Here is a 16,687-nt window from a genome sequence, read left to right as displayed (position 1 = left end):
CTGGTTAAGAAATAGTATTAAAAGGTTATGTTTTTGCCCTGGCCGGTTTGGCTCAGTGATTAGAGCATCAGCCTGCGGTCCACAGAGACCTGGGTTCGGTTCCTGCTAAGGGTATGTACCTTGGCTGCAGTTTGTCCCTGGCCCTGGTTGGGTCGTGCGGGTGTCAGCCACTTGATGTTTCCCTTTCACGTCAATGTTTCTCTCTTTCTCTTCCTCTCTCTCCCTCCCTCTCTATCTGAATAAAAAATGGAAAAATGTCCTCGGGTGAGGATAAAAAAAAAAAGTTATGTTTTCGTTAGGACTTTTTTTAAAAAGTATGTTTTTATTGAATTTTAGAGAGAGAAGAAGGGAGAGGGAGAGAGAGAGAGAAACATAGACTGGCTCCCTCCTGCACATGCCCTACTGGGAATTGAGCCCACAGCCTGCACATGTTCCCTGACTGGGAATTGAACCAGCAACCCCTTGGTGCACAGGATGATGCCCAACCAACTGAGCCACACTGGCTGGGCTCCTTAGGACTTTAAAATTTTTTTCTATATTTTGTAAAATGACTATCAGAAAAAAGTAATCCTGTATTTAGTTATTTTGGGAAAAATTTTAATAACACAGTAAAATGTTTATGATATGTTTTAAAGTAAAAAAGTATTGCTTATTTCTCCACCTTCTCTTGTCCTTTTCTCTGTATCTCCTTATTTCTTACCCTCTGTAGGGATTCTTAAACTTATTTTATGACATGTACCCCTTGGCATCTGGTTAAACTATAGACTCCTTCTGACAATGACATTTTAAATGTAAAACTACAAAGGAGACCAATAAAGTTATCAAAATACTATTTTTAGAAAAACTTCTGATATTGTAATATATGTGCTACATTATTAATGCGTTAAATAGCAAGATCTAATAGTGCTTCCAAAACTTCCATGATTTTATTTATTTATTTATTTTTGCACTTATCTTCAGATAGAGCAGAACAGAGAGAGACACATCGAGTGGTTGCCACCCACACGACTCCAGTTGGGGCTGGGGACAAACTGCAACTGAGGTATGTACCCTTAGTGGGAACCGAACCCAGGACTCGCTGGTCCACGAGCCAGTGCTCTAACTGCTGAGCCAAACTGGCCAGGGCAACTTCCATGATTTTAAAGTAAAGATATTATGGGGGACAAAACCATTTTTTTCCTTTTGAGATTTTTGCATTGACTGTAATATGATGTGAAAGGGCCTATATTCATAATGGAAGGAAATGCTAAATTTTATTCAGAAATTAGTGAAAAATGAAGATTTTTTTTTGGCCCTTATCCAAGTTCATGGACTCCTAGGTTCTATGTATAGACCCTTTGGTATCTGTGGACTCGACGTTCAGAACCTTTGAGAATAGATACTTTCAAAATGCAATTATTATTTTATCATTCCCTTGATCAGAATCCTTCACTGGCTTCCTGTTGTTCCTGGAACAAACTCCAAAACATAGTCTTGAAAAGTTTTAAAAGTCTGCCTACTGCCCTGGCTGGTTTGGCTCAGAGGTTGAAGCGTTGGCCCTGGACCAATGAGTCGTGGATTCAATTCCTGTCAAGGGCACGTACCTCGGTTGTGGTTTGTCCCCGGTGCTGGTCGGGTCATGCGGCAGGCAACCAGTTGATGTGGCCCTATCACATCGATGTTTCTGTCTGTCTCTCTCTCTCCCTCCTTCCCACTCTATCTGATAAGTAGAAAAATGCCCTCGGATGAAGAATAAAAAAAAAGTCTGGCCCTGGACGGTTTGGCTCAGCGGTTAGAGCATCGGCCTGCAGTGCAGAGAGACCCGGGTTCGGTTCCCGCTAAGGGCATGTACCTCGGTTGCAGTTTGTCCCCGGCCCTGGTTGGTCGTGCGGGTGGCAGCCACTCGATGTGTCCCTTCACATCGATGTTTCTCTCTCTCTCTCTTCCTCCCTCTCCCTCCCGCTCTATCTGAACAAAAAATGGAAAAATGTCCTCGGGTGAGGATTAAATAAATAAATAAATAAATAAATAAATAAATAAAAAGTCTGCCTACTTTTCCAGCCTTGTTTCCTACATTCTGATTTGTGGTTACATTGTTGGTGTACTGGTTTCTTTAGTTCTATACTGTACCTTGTTCTCTCCAATCTCAAGGCCTCTATATATTCTAGTTTCAATTCCTGTATTTTCTCCCTTAGTTATCTATTCATTTAGTTAATGTATATTCATTCTTAGCTCTTAGTTTAAATGTCACTTCCCTAGCCCTGGCTGGTTTGGCTCAGCGGTTAGAGCATTGGCCCTTGGACTGAAGGGTCGGGTTCCATTCCTAGTCAAGGGCATATACTTGGGTTGCAGGTTAGATCCCCACCCCTGATCAGGGTGGTATGATGTGTCTCTCTCATTCACATCGATGTTTCTTTTTCTTTCTCCCTTCCTCCCTTCCTCTATGTAAAAATCAATGGAAAAATCTCTAGTCTGCAGTGTTGTTGGCTTTTACTTACCCTATTACAGAGCTGGAGAGAGAAGGGAGAGGTAAATAACCTTAAATAAATACAACACTGTCTCACTGAGGTTCAGTTATTTTTGTGGATAGACACTTCTTAGTGGGTACTGGATTTTGGTTAACTTACAAAGTGTTGAAATGGTTGATCTTAGTTGTTTGGTTGTTTTGCGTGTATTTTCATTGTTTCTGAGGAAGAATGGGATCACCAAGGTCCTTATCCACCATTCTGGAAGTCATTATCTCTTCTGGAACATTTTGAAAGGGAATAGTAATGGGAAATATTATTATAATAATACTATAAATTTTCAAAATTATGATGATAGCATATTTCTGGATCAACAAAATAGACAATGTCCGAAAACAGTCTCAAATCATGCAGGAATTCAATGTATGATAAGTGGTATTTTAAATTGGTGGGAAAAAGACATGAACTTAATGGTGAGACAACAGTGTAACCATTTGTGAAAATTAAATGAACAAATAGACAAAGCATTGGAACACACCTTTTACGTGCAAATAAATACTATTTGAAGCATATGGATCTAGCATTGACATGTAGTACTTGTAAATTCAAAAATGGATCAGCATTAAGGCTGTAAATCATAACATAAGGGTATAGCTGTGTCACATGGCCTGGGCCTGATAGTTTAAGATTAGACATTCAGGAGTAGATCCAGTGATGAACAAGGTAAGGTATGACAGTTCATTATCTAAGTGGGTGAACGCTGACACCCACTTAGGCTTCCCATCTGTGGTTGCAAGTTATATACATTTCCTAGAATTGTTTCGAGGCAAAAATCTCATGCTTACTAAGAAAAATAATGTTTTCTGAAGCAACTGAACTGTGATATTTTGAAAACGGTAATCTTATGGGTTTAGCTTACATCTGTTAATGTGTTTTATTTTATTTTTTTACAGGAAAGCTTCCCCCCCCATTGTTTGCCTTTCCAATTGGAACTTCTGTCATTACCTATATGTCAAATTTATACTGGCTCTTCTGTTTTCATCTAGAAATAGAATGGTTTATTTCCAAAATCTTTTTTTTTTTTTTTTTTTTTACTTTTTAGTATGAAGGAAGCTATGTGATTTCAACAATAACTACTAAATTCTAACTTTTTAAAATAGGTAGAATTATTTTGTTAGTAATATGAAAGTACTTTTCAAATTATATAGTTATATTCTATTTTAATTATTATTTTCCTGTTTTCTTCATACTTCACCCAAGTCTCAAAGAGTTCTTTTAAAGTATATATTACCAAAAAAGAAAAAAATAAGTATATTACCTGGCTCAATTAATTAATCTTGATACTATGAAATCATGCATGCTTCCCTTTCCCTTCTTCCCAAAAACAATGCTATATTCCTTCCAAAAACAATGTTATATTCTATATAGTTCACTTTAAGTAGATATAAACTTATGTTGTGCTTATTTTTTCATTTTGAATATCTGTTTCTCAAAGTTAATTTTAATCCTTTATACAGTGACAAAATTTTTGTGGAGTTGATATGGGAAAAGAGCTTAAATTTGAGTTTCTAACACGAAAGGGGCTTTATATCTATTACCTCACTAAACCCTTACCACATTATGTGACATTTGTATGATTATCCCTGTCACAGCCACCATGCAGGGTAGGAGAGGGCATTCCTATTGAACTGTTGAGGCATCTGAACACTGGAAAAGTTAAGCAAATTGCCCAAAGTCACATTACTTCTAAGTGAGAGCCAGAAATAAAACCTGATTCCAGAACTAAAACCTGGATTCTCTGATTCCAAAGCTTTTGATCTTTTCCCTACACATTGTTTTTTTTCCACAAGGGATTTAATAAGTACTTGAATGAAAGGATGACAGAGACTCTGAGAGTTTTCTGTTACTCAAGCATGTCTAGGACTTTCACATCTTCATGTATTGATTGTTTACTATATCGTGTGTACTCTGTGATGAACTTTTACTATTTTTTCCTTTGTTAATCCTCACTAGAGGATATTTTTCCCATTGATTTTTAGGGAGAGTGGAAGGACAGAAGGGAGGGAGGGAGAGAGAGAGAGAAAAACATCAATGTGCGAGAAAACACATTGATTGGTTGCCTCCTGCACTCACCCTGACTGGGGCTGGGGATCAAACCTGCAACCCATGTATATGCCCTTGACTGGAAATCGAACTCATGACCCTTCAGTACGTGGCCCGACACTCTAACCACTGAGCAACACTGGCTAGGGTGAACTTTTACTATCTTTAATTAGATGGTAAGAGTTTAGTCTCTTAATTTCAATTAGCTTTAAGGTTTTAGCAGCCTTTGAACTTTTGTTGTTGTGATGGTGGTGGTGGTTCTGTTTTGTTTTGCAAACCAACCCTTTGACAGAATCTGAATCTGAATCACTAAGGATGTAATTTTAGGTGGAGCCAATGGGAGTCTGACAGATTAACTAATCACCTGATGCTTACTTTGATTCACCTGATGCTTACTTTGATTACAGAGTTGAGTTGAGCTATGTACTCTGTGAAATGAATCTACTTGCTGAATTTCTCTAAGATTTAGCAAGAGGAAACAATAAATCATTGTGGTTTTCTGTTCTCTTTCAGCTTTCAGAAGAATTATTAGATAAATGGCTCTCCTACCCAGAGTCCCAGCATGTACCCCTTTGCCAGCATATGCTTGGTTTTGCTATGAAGTCTGTTACACAGGTGGTAATGGGTAGTACATTTGAAGATGACCAGGAAGTCATTCGCTTCCAGAAGAATCATGGCACAGTAAGTCTAGGGGCAAATTTAAAATTTTTCTCATCAAATTGGATAGTTAAATAATGCAGACTTTGCCTCTCAAAAATAAGGTGTAAGCCCTGGCCAGTGTGACTCAGTGGTTAAGAGCCTTGGCCTGTGCCTGGAATGGTCTCAGGTTTGATTCCTGGTCACAGTCATGTGCCCAGGTTGCAGGTTCAACCCCAGGCCTGGTTGGGATGCATGTGGGAGGCAAGCAATCGACGAGTCTCTCACACATTGATGTTTCCCTCTCTTTTCCCCACTTCCACTCTCAAAAAAAAGAATAAGGTTTAAGATTTTATAGTACAGCATTTCCTTGTTTTGAGCTAAAAGCAACAATGCCAACAAAGATAATTGTTGTTTCTTTTAAAAATTTAAGAATTACCTTTTGTTTACTATTTTTGAAATTTAAAAATTATACCTAAAGAAATTTTCTTTTAATACTAACCAAGTATATTGTAAAATAATACTGAATCCTAGAAAAAGAAAAAAACTATTTAATATAACTAGACTGTGTCTTATATAGAAAGGAGTTAAAACCACTGAGCATTAAAATGCTAGTGAGGGGAATGAGATTTGAAGAAAGGCTAATTCAGTTTAAAATTGATTTGCTATTTGCTCTTTCTAGGTTCACGTATGGAATTTATTTTTCTCTATTTTAAAAGAATAAATATTTTATTAACATGTAGTTGATGTATAATATATTAGTTTCATGTGAATAACAGTGATTCAACATTTATATACTTTACAATATGATCACCATGATAAGGCTAGTAACCATGTATCACCATGCAAAGTTATTATGATATTGACATATTCCCTGGTATACACTCCATCCCTGTGACTTATTTTATAACTGGAAGTTTGTACCTCTTACTCACCTTTACCTTTTTCACCCATCCCCCTATCCACCTCCCCTCTGGCATACATTGATTTGTTCCCTGTATCTATGAGTCTATTTCTGTTCTGTTTTGCTTATTTTTTGGATTCTACATGTAAGTGAAATCATGTGTTTGTCTTTCTCTCTCTGACTTATTTCACTTATCATAATACCCTGTATATCCATCCATGTTGCAAATAGCAGGATTTTATTCTTTTTTTTTTTTTGTCCTCAACCAAGGACATTTTTTTTTTTTTTTTTACATTTATCTTCAGATAGAACAGGAGGAAGAGAGGGAGGAAGAGAGAGAGAAACATTGATGTGAGAGAGACACATACAACCCCACCTGGGGTTGGGGACAAACCGGAACCGAGGTACATGCCCCTAGCAGGAACCAAACCTGGGTCTGTCCGGTCTGCGGGCTGATACTCTAACCGCTGAGCCAAACCGGCCAGGGCTCTTTAAAACTTTTGAATGATAAACAAGTTTAAGTTTTTTTAGGGGCTAATTACCCAATTTTGAAATAACTGGAAGTCTCTTCTGTTGTTTACTATCTCCGAATTTTAGACTAGTTTTCTTTTTTTCCATTTTTTATTTCTCTTCCAAGGATATTTTTCCATTTATCATTAGATAGAGTGGGAGGGAGGGTGAAAGAGAGGGAAAGAAACATCGATGTGATAGAGACACGTCGACTGGTTGTGTCCCACACGACCCAACCAGGGCCGGGGATGAACCACAACCGAGGTACATGCCTTTGGCCAGAATTGAACCCACAACTCATTGGTCCACGGGTTGATGCTCTACCCACTTAGCCAAACCGGCCAGGGCAATCTTACTCTAGTTTTTAACCTTTTTCTGGATCTGTCGTATTCCAGATGAAGTAAATGGTGGAATTCCCAATGAATTCCCTGTGATTTTATTTATCCACTGGTGCCATTATAATAAAAAATTGAGAATTGACCATGCTGCCGTGTTCTTTTCCTCCCCATTCTCATACCTTTTAAAGAAACGGAACTTTTTTTCCTTATTAAAAAATATGTTTTTATTGATTTTAGAGAGGAAGGAAGAGGGAAAGAGAGAGAGAGAAACAACGATTGGTTGCCTCCTACATGCACCCCAACCATGCTTGAACTTGAAACCTGGATATATACCCTGATCAGGAGTAGAATCAGGGAGATTTCTGTGCATGGGACATCTCTTGACTAACTGAGCCATACTGGCCAGGGCAGAAAGGAAATTTTGACTTGTCAGTTATAATTAGTTTGAAAGTGTCTTTTTTTAAAATATGTTTTTATTGATTTTTTTTAGAGGAAGGGAGAGAGAGAGAAACATTGATGTAAGAAACAATGATCAGCCGCCTCCTGCATGCCCCCTACTGGGTATCTAGCCTGCAACCCGGGCATGTACCCTAACTGGGAATCAAACCAGGACCTCTTAGTCCATAGGATGACACTTAATCCACTGAGCCATACCAACTGGCGAAAGTGTCTTGACTGAAATTATTAAAATATATTTGCTCTATTCTTGGACACTATGAGTACATGATTATGTAGCTTACTTTAAAGGGAGAGCTTAATGATCAGTTCTGTTGGTAAGATGGGAGCTCCTCAATTATTAGCTTAGATTGCTTGGTATTATTTAGAAAATCTACATATTAGATAGTAGGTATGTTTTCCTATTTTCAGGTTTGGTCTGAGATTGGAAAAGGCTTTCTAGATGGATCACTTGATAAAAGTCCAACTCGGAAAAAACAGTATGAAGATGGTAAGTTTTGCCAGTCTTAATTTTTAGTAAGGACAAAAGGATGTGTGCTCTATTTTATCTCGGATTATCTCGGGCTACCTTGGAACAGTGAGAGTTAAGTCATGTATTTTTTTTCTCTTTTTGTTATTTTTCTACATTTTCTATAATGAAAGTTCTTGAACAAGAGGAAAAAGCAGTGAATTAATAAATGAAACTCTGGTACTCACTGCAGAATGAGAATGCTGTAGAGTTGGTATAGCCTATAGGATTAATGAAAAGTGTAAGGGTACAATCCTGGGAAAGCAGTTTGATGACACATGGTAAGATTTATAAATGATGGATGAAATTATCTAGAAGAAAAATATTCTCTGAATATTTCTGTTTCTGCTATTACTGCAAGTAGAAAACCAGAAACAATCTAAATATCCAACAATAGCCCTGGCCGGTTTGGTTCAGCCATTAGAGCGTCGGCCTGTGGTCCTGAGAGACCCGGGTTCGGTTCCCGCTAAGGGCGCGTACCTCGGTTGCAGTTTGTCCCCGGCCCTGGTCGGTTGTGCGGGTGGCAGCCACTCGATGTGTTCCTTTCACATCGATGTTTCTCTCTCTCTCTCTGTTCCTCTCTCTCCCTCCCACTCTACCTGAACAAAAAATGGAAAAATGTCCTCGGGTGAGGATAAAATAAATAAATAAATAAATAAATAAATATCCAACAATATAGGAAATATTAAGGAAATAATATCAACATAATTAAGTATTTTGTAGATATTTGTAAAAAGTGTAGCAACATAAAAAATTATTGCCATTATACAATGAGTAAAAATATTTTCAAAATAATTTGGCATTTGTTAAAACTTTGTAAACTGTACAAGAAAATTAGCAACTTTTAGTTTAAGATGGCTCCCCTAATTAATTTTCTCCTTTTTATTTAATTCTATATATTCTATCGGTAATTTAATGATTATTCTAAACTGCTTCAGTTCCTTTTTTGGAAGTAGGTTGGGGTAAATTAAAATACATAAACTACATTGGAATAATGGATTATTTTCTGTGCATAATGGTATTGCCTTCCAGGATTCTCTTCCTTTATTCTTTCAACAAATATTTATTGAGGCCCATATGTGCTAGGCAGTCTTTTTTATATAGAAGACTACAATCCCTGTCCTCATGGGGCTTACTATCCTAGTGATTACCTTGATATCCAACATAAGTCCAGAAAAGCCAATTTAATTCACATATTTTCTGCTATCTGGTTTTCATTACCATTCTAATTATCTTGAGTGCATTACGAGTAATTCCCCTTAATAAGAAATGTATTTCACGAACATTGATTCAATTAATATAAATGAAAATTAATAATTTTTTTGTTGTTAGTCCTCACCTGAGGATATTTTTCCATTGATTTTTTTTTTTTTTTAGAGAGTGGAAGGGAGAAAGGGAGGGAGAGAGAGAGAGAGAAACATTGATATGAGACACATCAGTTGGTTGCCTCCCTCACAACCCTGACCAGGGCCAGGAATGGAACCTGCAACCTTTTGGTCTGCTTGCCAACCCTGTGACCACTGAGCCAAACTGGCCAGGGCAATAATTTATAATTTTTTATTCTAATTGGATTGTATAACAAAACAAACAAAAATTCCTGTTTGTGGTGGCACATTATAGTGGGAAGAGGCAGGCGATACTCTAAATAAGTAACCGAAATAAGTGTGTTAAAAGGTGACATACTATGGAGAAAATTAAATCAGGAAGGGAGACAAGGAGTGCTAGAGGTGGCAAGGATCCAGTTTGAAATAAGGTTATTAGGAAAGGCCTTGTAAAGATTTAGTGACTTTTTTTTTGTAATTTTATTATTTAATTAATTAATTAATTAATTAATTTTTGTTACAGATGTTTCTTTTTCCCCCCCACTAATTGTCCCCTCCCTGCCCTGTCCCCAGCTTTGTTGTCCATTGTTCATGTATACATGCATATAAGTTCTGTGGTTTATCTCTTCGCCACCATCCCCTCTTCTGGGGATTGTCAGTCTGTACACCACTTCCATGTCTCTGGGACTACCCCATTCCTCAGACTGTTATGTTCATTATATTCCACAAATAAGTAAGATCATATGATACTTGTCTTTCTCTGTTTGGCTTGTTTTGCTTAAAATAATACTTTCCAGGTCCCTCCATGTCATCTCGAAGGATAAGAGATCTTTCTTTCTTACAGCTGCATTGTACTCCATTGTGTATATGGACCGCAACTTTTTGATCCATTCATCTACTGATGGACATTTGGGCTGTTTCCAGATCTTAGCTATTGTAAATAGTGCTGCTATGAACATGGGGGTACATATATTCTTTCTGATTGGTGTTTCAGGCTTCTTAGGGTATATTCCTAGAAGTGGGATCACTGGGTCAAATGGCAGTTCAATTTTTAATTTTTTGAGGTAACACCATATTGTTTTCCATAGTGACTGCACCAGACTGCATTCCCACCAGCAGTGTACTAGAGTGCCCTTTTCTCCATACCCTTGCCAACACTTGTAGTTTGATGATTTGTTGATGGCAGCCATTCTGACAGGGTGAGGTGATACCTCATTGTTGTTTTAATTTGCATCTCTGTAACGATTAGTGATGTTGAGCATTTCTTCATATGTCTCTTGGCCATTTGTATGTCCTGTTTGGAGAGGTGTCTATTTAGTTCCTCTGCCCATTTTTCAATAGGATTCTTTTTTTTTTTTTTTTTTTTTTTTAATCCTCACTCGAGGATATTTTTCCATTTTTCGTACAGATAGAGTGGGAGGGAGAGAGAGAGAGAAACATCGATGTGAAGGGACACATCGAGTGGCTGCCACCCGCACGACCAACCAGGGCCGGGACAAACTGCATCCGAAGTACGTGCCCTTAGCGGGAACCGAACCCGGGTCTCTCCGGACCGCAGGCCGACGCTCTAACCGCTGAGCCAAACTGGCCAGGGCTCAATAGGATTCTTTGTCTTCCTTTTGTTGAGTTGTATGAGCACTCTATATATATTGGAAATTATCTCATATATCATTGGCAATTATGCTCTTCCATACAGTGGGTTGCCTTTCCATTTTGATGACTGTATCTTTTGTTGTGCAGAAGCTTTTGAGTTTGATGTAGTTCCATGTGTTTATTTTCTCCTTTGTTTCTGTTGCCTTAGGTGATGTATCAGTGAAAATTCTGCTGCATATGATGTCTGAAATTTTGTTGCCTACATTTTCTTCTAGGACTTTTATGGATTCATGAGTCACATTTAAGTCTTTTATTCATTTTGAGTTTATTCTTGTGTATGGTGTAAATTGATGGTCTAGTTTCATTTTTTTGCATGTAGCTGTCCAGTTTTCCCGACACCATTTATTAAAGAGGCTGTCTTTACTCCACTGTATGCTTTTGCCACCTTTGTCAAATATTAATTGAGCATATTGCCTTGGGTTCATTTCTGGGTTCTCTGTTCTGTTTTCCTGATCTATATGCCTGTCCTTGTGCCAGAAACAGGCTGTTTTGATTACACTGGCTTGTAGTATAACATAAAATCTGGTAATGTGATCCCTCCAACTTTGTTCTTCTTTTGCAAGGTTGCTGTGGCTTGCCCTGGCTGGTTTGGCTCAGCGGTTAAAGCATCAGCCTGTGGCCCAGAGAGACCGGGTTTGGTTCCAGCTAAGGGCTTGTACCACGGTTGCAATTTGTCCTCGGCCCTGGTTGAGTTGTGTGGGTGGCAGCCACTCGTTGTGTCCCTTTCACATTGATATTTCTCTTTTTCTCTCTCTTCTTCTCTCTCCCTCCTATTCTATATGAACAAAAAGTGGAAAAGTGTCCTCAGGTGAGGATTAAAAAAAAAAGATTGCTGTGGCTATTCAGGGTCGTTATTGGTTCCATATGAACCTTTGAAGTATTTGTTCTAGTTCTGTGAAGTATGTCGTTGGTATTTTGATGGGGATTGCATTGAATCTATAGATTCCTTTGGGTAGTATGGACATTTTAATGATGTTAATTCTTCCAATCCATGAACAAGGTATGTGCTTACACTTTTTTATATCTTCCTCTATTTCTTTTTTCAATGACCTGTAGTTTTCAGCGAATAGGTCCTTTATTTCTTTGGTTACATTTATTCCTAGGTATCTTAATTTTTTTGCCGCAATGGTAAATGGGATTGTTTTTTTATTTTCTCTTTCTGTGAATTCGTCATTGTGTATAAGAATGCAATCAATTTCTTGACGTTAATTTAGTATCCTGCTACTTTGCCAAATTTGTTAAGTCTAGTAAATTTTTGATGGAATCTTTGGTGTTTTCTACGTATAGTATCATATCATCTGCAAATAATGACAGTTTCACTTCCTCCTTTCAATTTGGATCCCTTTTATTTTTTCTTCCTGTCTGATTGCTGTGGCTAAGACTTCCAATACTATGTTAAATAAAAATAAGAGTGGCGAAAGTGGGCATCCTTGTCTTGTTCCTGTTCTTAAGGGAAATGCTTTTAGTTATTGCCCATTGAGTATGTTGGCTGTAGGTCTTTTATACATGGCCTTTATTATATCAAGATGTGATCCCTCTATTCCCACATTGCTGAGCATTTTTATCAGAAATGGGTAATGGATTTTGTCTAATGCTTTTTCAGTGTCTATTGACATGATCACATGATTTTTATCTTTCATTTTGTTTATGTGGTGTATCACATTTATTGATTTGTGAATATTGTACCATCCTTGCATCCCTGGGATGAATCCCACTTGGTCATGGTGAATAATTTTTTTTTATGTATTGCTGGATTTGATTTGCTAGTATTTTGTTCAGGATTTTGCCATCTATGTTCATCAGGGATATTGGCCTGTAGTTTTCTTTCTTTGTAGTGTCTTTTTCTGGTTTTGGAATTAGAATTATGCTGGCCTCATAAAACGAGTTTGGAAGTCTTCCTTCTTCTTGAATTCGTTGGAATAGTTTGAGGAGAATGGGTGTTAGTTCTTTTTTGAATGTTCGGTAAAATTCCCCTGTGAAGCCGTCCAGGCTTGGGCTTTTGTTTGCTAGGATAGTCTTTATTACATCTTCAATTTCTTTTGTTGTTATTGGTCTGTTCAAGTTTTCTATCTTTTTCCGGTTCAGTTTTGGGAGACTATGTGTTTATAGAAATTGGTCCATTTTGCTTTGATTGTCGAATTTGTTGCCATGTAATTGTTCATAATATTTGTTAACAATCTTTTGTGTTTCTGTGCTGTCAGTTGTTACTTCTCCTCTTTCATTTCAGATTTTGTGTATTTGGGTTCTCTCTCTCTGTTTCTTGGTGAGTCTAGCTAAGGGTCCATCAATCTTGTTTATCTTTTCAAAGAACCAGCTCTTTTTTTCATTGTTCCTTTGAATTGTTTTTTTGGTCTCCTTGTCATTTATTTCTGCTCTGATCTTTACTATTTCTTTCCATCTACTTGCTCTGGGGTTTTCTTTTTGTTTGCTTTCTAGTTCTTTAAGTTGTGAGGTTAGATAGTCTATTAGATATTTTTCTTGCTTCTTGAGGTAGGCCTGTAATGCTGTGAACTTCCCTCTCAGAACTGCTTTCGCTGCATCCCATAGATTTTGTGTTGTTGTGTGTTCATTTTCATTGGTTTCCAGGAAGTTTTTAATTTCTTTCTTGATCTCCGTGGTAACCCATTTATTGTTCAATAACATGCTATTTAGCCTCCATGTTTTCAAATGTCTTTGCATGTTCTTCTTGCAATTGATTTCTGATTGCATGCCACTGTGATCTGAGAAGATGCTTGATATGATTTCAATCTTCTTGAACTTGTGGAGACTTAGTTTGTGCCCCAACATGTGATTTATCTTTGAGAATGTCCCATGTGCACTTGAGAAGAATGTGAATTCTGCACTTTTGGGGTGTAATTCTCTATAGATATCTATGAAATCCATTTGATCAAGAGCTTCATTTAGAGTCTGTTTTCTTGTTAATTTTTTGTCTAGAAGATCTATTCAGTGATGTCAGTGGGGTATTGAAGTCCTCTGCTGTGATTGTATTGCTGTTGATTTCTCCTTTGAAGTCCTCCAAAAGATTTTTAATATATGCTGGTGTTCCTATATTGGGTGCATATATATTTACCAAGGTTATATCTTCCTGTTGGATAGATTCTTTCAATATTATGTAGTGGCCTTCTTTGTCTCTAGTTATGGTTCTCATTTTGAAATCTACTTTATCAGATATGAGTATTGCTACCCCAGCCTTTTTTTCCTTTCCGTTTGCCTGAAAGATCTTTTTCTATCCCTTCACTTTCAACCTATGTGTGTCTTTTGTTGTGAGGTGGGTCTCTTGTAAACAACATATATGTGAGTCATGCTTTCTTATCCAGTCAGCTACTCTGTGTCTTTTTATCGGTGCATTCAAACCATTAGCATTTAAGGTGATAATTGATATATACTTATTTATTGCCATTTTTGTTTAGTGTGGTTCTGTTTTTCTTCCTATTTCTTCTACTATTAACAGCAGTCCTTTTAGCATGTCTTGCAGTGCTGGTTTGGTGTTAATATATTCCCTTAGCCTTTTTTTTTTGTCTGGAGAGCCCTTTATTTGACTTTCTGTTTTGAATGATAGCCTTGCCTGATAGAGTAGTCTTGGATTCAGATCCTTGTTTTTCATTACCTTGATTACTTCATGCCACTCCCTTCTGGCCTATAGTGTTTCTGTTGAGAAGTCAGCTGAGAGCATTATGAGGTTTCCTTTGTAGGTAACCTGTTGCTTATCTCTTGCTGCCTTTAGGATTCTCTCTTTGTCTTTAATTTTTGTTATTTTAATTAGTATGTGTCTTGGTGTGGGCCTGTTTGGGTTCTTCCTACTTGGGGCTCTCTGTGCTGCTGCTGCTTTTTTTATTTTTTTATCCTCACCCGAGGACATTTCTTTATTTTTTATTCAGATAGAGTGGGAGGGAGAGAGAGGAAGAGAGACAGAGAGAGAAACATCAACGTGAAAGGGACACATCGAGTGGCTGTCACCTGCACGACCAACCAGGGCCAGGGACAAACTGCAACCCAGGTATGCGCCCTTAGCGGGAACCGATCCTGGGTGTCTGTGGACCGCAGGCTGACACTCTAACCACTGAGCAAAACCGGCCCAGGGCTGTGCTTCTTGAACTTGAATGCCTTCTTTCTTCACCAAGTTAGGAAACTTTTCTGTCACTATTTCTTCAAATATATTCTCTAACCCTTGCCCATTTTCTTCCTCTTCGGGGACTCTTATGATGTAAATGTTATTACGTTTCCAGTTGTCCCACAGTTCTCTTAAGCTATCTTCCTGTTTTTTAATTATTTTTCTTTTTGGTTTTCTGATTGGTTGATTTTTTTCTACCCTGTCTTCTAATTCACTGATCTGGTCCTCAGCTTCCTCTACTCTGCTGTTTAATTCTTCCAATGTGTTCTTAATTTCTGCTATGTCATTTTTCATTTCCGCTTGGTTGGTTTTCAGTGTTTCTATATCTTTTTTTTTTTTTAATAATAGATCAGTCATTTAATTAAGTTCTTTGTAAGAAATTTAGAACGCCATTATATGAGGATAAAGCCCATTTGTGAGAGCAAACACAGAGCGAAGGTAGCCCTGGAGCTGACGAACAGCTTTGAGTTTTGGCAGAATTTGCAAGTCCACGGCTTTCTGGTCAACCTTGCACTGCTCTGTAATCTCGTATTTCTCTTTCTCTGTGTCGAAGATCTCACGCTCCTGGTGCCTGGGCTTGCACAGCTGCTTTTTCTTAAAGTAAGCATCAGTGTGATGTTTGGGGATCTTCATACCACTGATATCAATTTTGGTGGAAGTGGCAATGACCAATTTCTGATGTGTTTTATGCAAAGGAACTTGATTAAGGTACAGAGGTCCAGTCACAAGTAGCAAGCCACTGCTCAGCTGCTTCAGGAACCACCTTCTTGCCTCTGTGGCGCTCAGTGAGGACGATCAGAATGGTTCCAGGAGTGATGCTAGTCCGCAGTTTTCTCTCATGCTGACTGAAGGGTTTCTTGCCATGGCTCAACAGCTTTCGAGGCACATCTTCAGTAGGATAATATCTAGGCATTTTGCGAAGTTTAACCACTCGGGTACCACCATTCTTGTCGCCACGAACTGGTTTTGTGACAGTAGCAAGAACTTTCTCCTTTTTCTTTTCAATCCTAGATTTAGCTGTGGAATACTTCCTCTTGTACATGGCGTTTCGGGAATATATAGCCGACTGGGAATATCTGCCAATTCCTCTGACTAAGACACGGTTTCAGCTGCAGTGGGGCTTCCCCTTTTTAGGTGTCTTGGCCTTGAGGTTACTCTTCTTAACCTTGCCACCAGTATCAGCCTTCTTAGCTCCAGGTTTCTTCTCCTTATTATCAGGTTTGTTCTCTTTAGTATCCGGCTTCTCAGGTTTTTCTCCCACCATTTTGCAAGATGGGAAAAAGACAATGTTTCTATATATTTACTCATAGTACTGGTGTCCTTACTAATGCTGTTGAGCTTTCTCAAGATCATGGCTCTGAACTCTACCTCTGATAATTTGCTTAGCTGCATTTCATTGATCTCATCTTCGATAGAGTTCTCTTGTTCTTTCATTTGGGATTTGTTTCTTTGTTTCACCATTTTGGCTATCTCAGTGGGTTTTGGAGCCTGCCAAATTTCCCTGTGGTTGTTGGTATTCTGCTGATTGTGGCTCCCTCTACTGGGTTTGGATGAGCCTGGGTGGGCCCATGTTAAACACCACTGTCAAGTCTTACTTTCCTGGGTAGATTTGCAAACCCAGGAAAGGTTCAGTTATCCTCTAGCTTTTTCCTGGTGGCTAGTAGTCTGTTATTCATTGCCTTGGAATGTAGCCCTGGTGTTC

General features: G+C 38.2%; 1 protein-coding gene and 1 pseudogene across 5 annotated transcripts in view; one reads left to right on the top strand and one right to left on the bottom strand.

The window, feature by feature from the left end:
- ABI2 (abl interactor 2) overlaps nucleotides 1-16,687 on the top strand; it is a 183,063-nt gene that overhangs the window by 9,472 nt on the left and 156,904 nt on the right. For all 5 annotated transcript variants that reach the window (XM_036253509.1, XM_036253510.1, XM_036253512.1 and 2 more), the window contains exons 5-6: nucleotides 5,061-5,228; nucleotides 7,803-7,881. In XM_036253509.1, the coding sequence (XP_036109402.1) occupies nucleotides 5,061-5,228; nucleotides 7,803-7,881 (247 nt within the window). The remainder of the gene's footprint in view (nucleotides 1-5,060; nucleotides 5,229-7,802; nucleotides 7,882-16,687) is intronic.
- On the bottom strand, nucleotides 15,367-16,249 carry LOC118625133 (annotated as a pseudogene).

Source organism: Molossus molossus, unplaced genomic scaffold (assembly GCF_014108415.1).
Source record: "Molossus molossus isolate mMolMol1 unplaced genomic scaffold, mMolMol1.p scaffold_m16_p_11, whole genome shotgun sequence".
Taxonomy (NCBI): Eukaryota; Metazoa; Chordata; class Mammalia; order Chiroptera; family Molossidae; genus Molossus; species Molossus molossus.
Note: the sequence above shows the minus strand (reverse complement) of the source record. Positions and strands in the feature narration are given on the sequence as shown.